Source organism: Phoenix dactylifera, chromosome 4 (assembly GCF_009389715.1).
Source record: "Phoenix dactylifera cultivar Barhee BC4 chromosome 4, palm_55x_up_171113_PBpolish2nd_filt_p, whole genome shotgun sequence".
Classification (NCBI taxonomy): Eukaryota; Viridiplantae; Streptophyta; class Magnoliopsida; order Arecales; family Arecaceae; genus Phoenix; species Phoenix dactylifera.
Window position 1 is genome coordinate 18559045 of NC_052395.1, and position 6583 is coordinate 18565627.

Below are 6583 nucleotides of genomic sequence, written 5' to 3' on the forward strand. Positions count from 1 at the left end.
CAGCTTATTCTCCGCTCTGCATTCTTCTCTCTCGCTCGTTCTTCTCTCTCGATCTTTCTTTCTCTGTGTAGACAAGAGTTGCGTTTAGGGTTAGAGTTCGTGGAGTCTAAAGAGGTTGGAGGTCTTCGACAATGGCGGGAGGAGCGATTGTGAACGCCGGGGCGACGAAGGATTACCCCGGGAAGCTGACCGTCTTCGTTTTCTTCACCTGCGTCGTCGCGGCCACCGGCGGGCTCATCTTCGGCTATGATATCGGAATCTCCGGTAAAAGAAAGAAAAAAAAAGCTCTCTTTTTTCGGGGATCTTTTGGGGTTTCTGTATATGGCTCTGACGAGTTTTGGGCGTTTTATTTTCTTTTGGTAGGTGGGGTGACTTCGATGGATTCGTTTCTTAAGAAGTTCTTCCCGACGGTGTATCGACAGGAGAAGGAAGACAAGAGCACGAACCAGTACTGCAAGTTCGACAGCCAGGTGCTGCAGATGTTCACGTCGTCGCTGTACTTGGCGGCGCTGGTCGCGTCCTTCTTCGCGTCGGTGGTGACGAGGGCGTTCGGCCGGAAGTGGTCCATGTTCGGCGGCGGCGTCACCTTCCTCATCGGCGCCGCCCTCAACGGCTTCGCCAAGAACGTCCTCATGCTCATCCTCGGCCGCATCCTCCTCGGCATCGGCGTCGGTTTCGCCAACCAGGTATTATTCGAGAAAGCCAAAACTGTAAAAATAAATAACAACGGAAGCCAAAGTACTTCTTTGAAATCTTTTCCCTTCGACAAAGAAATTATCTCGCGAGAATCTTATTTTTTCTGCACAAAAAAAAACCTTTCAGTTCACTAAGATTTTTCTTCTTTTTTTTTGTGATATTTGAGGCCGTCAGAGTAACATACCTGATGCTTTGGCCCGGGGTTTGAAGCGGAGACATTTATGTCATATATAACATAGTAATAAAGAAATAAAAGAAGGGTTTTATATTAGTATTCAATAATGTTTGGTGGCCAACCATCTAACTTCTCATAGTAACGCTGGCACCACTTTATCATAGCCCCTGTAGAAATATCGCTCTAAAGAGCCGTATCCCTACTTAATTGCCGTTCGAAAATGGAGACCAAATCCCAAATGATAAAAAGGGGATTCCATCTATTTTGCAGATCGGGCTTTGGAATCGAAATCTCGGGCTCTTTTTAGGCCAGTGTAGAAAAATCTCCTGTCTTTCAATTCTTGGGATATTACGTTTACAGCCACAACTTTTTTTAAGCCAGCTTTTAAGAATCTCGTCTTTTAATCTTGTATCTTTTTTTGGATAAAGCTACAATTTTTTTCCTTTGTCTTTGTGTGCTTACCACTTAATCCAAAAACATGTTTTATGGTAAAGACAAGAAGAGGCTTTCTTATTGTCTTATGTCTGAAGACAGCCTCCTTGCCCCCCTATTCTGCGAACTTCTCTGCTTCCAAGTTTCGCAAGCTTATAAATGGATGCCATTTCAGAGTCCCGGATGCGACGAGACTACCCTTTTTTAGACGATGTCTAAAATGCCCACCCATACAGTTGCTTACATTAACAATAAATGCTTATTTTATCACTGCCATTACAGCTTATGAATTCCAATCCTTTTGGTCGTTTTCATGGCTACTAACGCTTCGTTTGCGTCCAAAGGATTCCTATAATTTCTTTCACATATAGATGGAGACAAGAACTAAGTTTGTCTTCTTGTTTTGATGGTGAATACAGTCCGTTCCGGTGTACCTCTCGGAGATGGCCCCTGCTCGTCTGCGAGGCATGCTCAACATCGGCTTCCAGTTGATGATCACCATCGGCATCCTCGCTGCCAATCTCATCAACTATGGAACATCCAAGATCAAGGGGGGATGGGGCTGGCGCGTAAGTCTTGCCCTTGCCGCCGTCCCGGCCGGCATCATCACTCTTGGCTCTTTGTTCCTCCCCGACACCCCCAACTCCCTCATCGAGCGTGGCTATGATGACAAGGCCAAGAAGATGCTCCGCCGCATCCGCGGAACTGACGACATCCATGAGGAGTACAACGATCTTGTCGCTGCCAGCGAGGAGGCGAAGCTCGTGGAGCACCCCTGGAGAAACATTCTACAGAGGAAGTACCGCCCTCAGCTTACCATGGCCATCCTCATTCCCTTCTTCCAGCAGCTAACTGGCATCAACGTCATCATGTTCTACGCTCCCGTGCTCTTCAAGACCATTGGATTTGGAGGCGAGGCATCGCTTATGTCATCTGTTATCACAGGGCTAGTTAATGTGTTTGCTACCTTGGTCTCCGTCTTTACTGTCGACAAGCTCGGTCGGCGGAAGCTTTTCCTGCAGGGTGGAGCCCAGATGCTTGTTTGCCAGGTATATCCACTACCCTTTCCTGAAACCTAGTGATGGATTGCTTCAAAGTTTGTCTTCGTCAATCTTTTCTTAAGGTTGCTGCACTACTTTTATTTTTTTTTAGGTCCTTTCAAAGCTGTATTCTAATCTTTGTTTTGCCATCAAGCTGTTGCATGAGTAACCAAACTTAATCATCATCGAGACCATCCTATCTGGATTGACCCAATCATTTGTTCACCACCTACTCTGTTTTGATTCCACAAGGAGGCAAATTAATTGTCACGTATTATCTGTTCTTGATGCAAATGCTAAGACATCGTTGCTTCTTGTGCAGATCATTGTGGGGACGCTGATTGCAATCAAATTTGGGACCAGTGGCGAGGCAAATCTTTCAAAGAGCTATGCAGCCTTCGTCGTGCTCTTCATTTGTGTCTATGTTGCTGGCTTCGCGTGGTCATGGGGCCCCTTGGGGTGGCTGGTGCCCAGTGAGATATTCCCACTAGAGATCCGGTCAGCCGGGCAGAGTATCAACGTCTCTGTAAACATGCTTTTCACCTTCATCATTGCCCAAGCTTTCCTCACGATGCTCTGCCACATGAAATTTGGCTTGTTCTACTTCTTTGCTGGATGGGTTGTAATCATGACTACTTTCGTTGCCTTGTTCCTTCCGGAGACTAAGAATGTGCCAATTGAGGAGATGGTTCTGGTCTGGAAGTCTCACTGGTTCTGGGGCAACTTCATTGCTGATGAGGACATACACGTTGGCAACGTTGAGATGGGCAATGGCAAGTCCAAGGCTGGGTCTGTATGATGGATATGAAATCAGACGGATCGACCTTTTGTTGGTCATCCTTTGATAGGTGTCGAGGGTCCTCAATGGATCCTGATCGAAAGTCAGTTGTGGTACATTGGTTGTAGATGGTGTCTAATGGTCTGGTTCTGTCAACCAAAACTTTTCCTGTTTGTTTTGGAACTATGTTTTCTTACCGATCGTATATATGATCTCGATTAATGATGAAAGAATCAAGAGGTTTCTGTAAAGCTTGGATCATTATATGATTGTAACGAAGATCTGAAGGGAATTTTTCTGCTTTTCTGCTCCGTTTTCTTTTGGCTGTACCATTGCAGATGCTGTTGCACATGAAAAGTTATTTAGTGTAACTAGGCTTCATCAAAACAATATTCGGAAAAGGGTACGAAGGTAAAACTAGCAGGTAGTCCTTCTAAGGGACCCTCTTAGGTAAGAAGCAGAGTACTAATTGTCATCACTATCTTTTCATAGCAGAGATTCTTTATTATTACACTTACTCTTTCAAAAATTTTTGCCATTGAGAAGCCAAGGTTCCAACCTGATAGTTAGGTAAAGTCATTTGAAGTTACAGCCTTCGCAGTTAGTTGCGTTGTTCTTTTAAAAATGTCAAATTGGGAACCCAAATTTTTAATTTTTTTATTTTTGTTTTTCAAGCAAAGCAATGGCTAACAACCCCTCATTTCATTGGGGATCTCAAGATATTCAGCTTTTTTTTGTTTGTTTGTTTTAAATCGAAATATTAGCTTTTTCACTTCTGAATTTAATGTTAGGTTTCCCATGGATGATACTCTGCTGAGTGTTTTGTTGTCTTATTAGACTAATTAGAGAAGGCAGTGTTCGATATTTGTAGATGAGTCGTTGGCTTCTGGGTTTGTAATTTTCAATTATCTTCCTGTACTTTACTCATACATTTAGTAGTTTCCTATCCAAATTTCTTCATGTTATACCTTATCCAATTTGTGATGTTGTAGATGATTATCTTAGTCAACTAATTCACATAGTAGCTTCATTAGCAATCATGAAGTTGCCCAATTGAGAATTTTGCCAACTAGTTTCCATGGGAAGATCTCTGCTTTCTAGATTTATCATTTGAAAAGACATTCAACGATCAGGTAATCTAGTTTCTTGCAGCTATAAGTTCCCACAAATTTCTTCTCATATTATGTTTGCCATCCAATATATGATTCTATAGGTATACGTCCTAATCATTCAAGTATCATGTTTGCTTTCTTTAGCACTAACAAACGTGGATATCATCAAATTGGGAATTTGTCAAGCCAACCACCAAACTATCCAAAATACAGAGCACATCATGCTATCACGGGTGCTGTCCTCATCATTCACTTCCAACATACTTATCTCTTGTATACATACTATACATACATTCATGCATGCATGCATGCATATTCCTTGCATTTTACTCACCATTCGCAGCTAACTGTCAATTCTTTAAGATCAAAAATGTGTCTGGGTCATAGTTTTACGGCTATATTAGAATGGCCATGTTTGATGTGGCAATGATCCATATACCAGTTACTCAGCCATCGCTAATGAACATTGCTTGGCTAAAATTTTAGAAGCTAATGTTCCAAATGTTTTACCATTTTGCTGTAATGGCCACAAGAGAAAATGGCTTGCAACCATGGAAGTATAAAATTATGGCTATTTGAGATTTAAAACAGTAAACTGTGTATTTAAATTATTTTTTAGATTTTCCCTACCAACACTGCATAAAAATGTAAGCAGTTAATTCAGTGAATATTGCCATGTATATCATAACAAATATATGTGCAATGACTATTATTATTTGCGGACGTTACGTACCTTCTTAACATGACATAAATGACTCCATATCTTTACAGCAGATCATTACTTAAAAATCATTCTTGCAGGCTCAAATGAAAACATATCAAAAAGTGGTGCAATCCCTCTTCACCAGGATTGATTTGGTTTTGGACATGCTTGCTATGACCAATTTGTTGCTCTATGCCCTCCCTTCCTCGAGATTTTATCTTGCCGAGAGAAACTTCCTCATGATTTTATCAAATTAAGTGAACGTAGCACACGAGATTGGGACCCTCTCGAGCAATACCACTGTGCTTGACCTTGTAATCTGAAACTTCCCTCACACATTCATCACTTGGAGGTGGCTCCTGCAATGATGGAAACTAAAACAATCATCAAATGACGAGCATGTATCTTACATGATCATATATTACGTAAAACATGGGGCATGAATAGCCTGTGGGTGATGACATGCCGCCCAACAGCGAGCAAACGAAATCCACAGTTGAAGTCACATTATTGCATACCTATCCATAAGGCATCTTTTAGCCATCTTTCTCCTCATAAATGGAATCGAATTCCCCGTGTTCTAGCAGAAACCTCTGCACCTTTCCTTTCCTTTCCTTCACCCAACAACTTTAGCTGCTTGCTTTTATTTTTCCTTTTTTTTTGATTCCAAACTCCCCCTCGATAACCTTTACATCTGATGTAAAGATAAGGTTCCTAGCTAAGGAGGTTCGGATTCGCCACATATGGTCTCCAAGCGAGCTTGTGAAGGCAATGTCCTTTTTAATTAAAAGAAACGTGGTCACACGCAAGATCTGGAGGTTCCCAAGCTTCACATGTCAAACCGAAAGTTATGGGCATGGATTAATATCGACGTATGAGTTCATGAAAAGCCTATGATATTGGTTGAGTTGTTTGTCACGTATTTCCAATGAGAAGAGGGAGAAAAGGTTGCATGGGAGCAAAGGTTCGATATAAAGTGCTTGCTTGACTTGTCCTCCCCAAATCCAGTTGGACTGTGGATATATGGTGTGGATGACAAAATGGATAAGAAGTAACTGACGTGGAAATGCATTGCAATCACGTAAAAGTTGGACTTCAAAAAGTTCGGCATCATCTCGTGAGCATCTAATGAAGATATCACTACTCCATACCTTCTAGATGAATAATGATGCTTCGAGCCTTGTATAATTACTGCTTGCTATCAGGCCACGCTTAGCACCGTTTGTCCACATCATCTAGATCTCTTTGGTCTAATTTTGGTTGGGGACAGCTGAATTTCTTTTTTCCCAGGATGTTGTGAGAATGTAGGAGAGATCTTTGGGCCTATAGACAGGAGTAGTGAAGGATTGCTGGAGGCCACAATGAATCATTCGAAAAAAGTTAATGTCTATGATGCTGCGATGACAGGTCAAAGTTTTTGAGATAATTAATAAGGTTAGGATGCTGATTTGTGTGCCTTTTAAAGATAAATGCAACGCTAGGAGGCTTTTTTTTTTTAATCCAAAATTATTGAAAAAGAAACATGAAGAGGAGGATTAGAATAAAATTTTATTATGCTGTTTGTTTAGGTATCTTTAGTGTTAAAATGGTTCGACTGGAAAAAAGAAAAAAAAAAAGAGATGGGCCTTGAGATATGAATGCCTCTCA

At 41.6% G+C, this 6583-nt stretch overlaps 1 protein-coding gene across 1 annotated transcript; it reads left to right on the forward strand.

Annotated features, from left to right (window-relative positions):
* LOC103723497 (sugar transport protein MST3-like) lies at positions 1 to 3432 on the forward strand. The gene is made up of 4 exons (XM_008814422.4): positions 1 to 264; positions 364 to 686; positions 1723 to 2352; positions 2666 to 3432. The coding sequence occupies exons 1-4, from the start codon at positions 132 to 134 to the stop codon at positions 3140 to 3142; spliced, it is 1563 nt and encodes a 520-aa protein (XP_008812644.2). The 5' UTR covers positions 1 to 131; the 3' UTR covers positions 3143 to 3432.
* The last annotated feature ends 3151 nt before the right edge of the window (positions 3433 to 6583 follow it).

What these genes read in the sequence shown, in the direction of transcription:
- LOC103723497 (XM_008814422.4), top strand. Translation starts at nt 132, where the DNA reads ATGGCGGGAGGAGCGATTGTGAACGCCGGGGCGACGAAGGATTACCCC. An exon ending in GCGTCGGTTTCGCCAACCAG is followed by an intron (nt 687 to 1,722) that starts GTATTATTCGAG and finishes TGGTGAATACAG; the next exon opens with TCCGTTCCGGTGTACCTCTC. An exon ending in CCCAGATGCTTGTTTGCCAG is followed by an intron (nt 2,353 to 2,665) that starts GTATATCCACTA and finishes CTTCTTGTGCAG; the next exon opens with ATCATTGTGGGGACGCTGAT.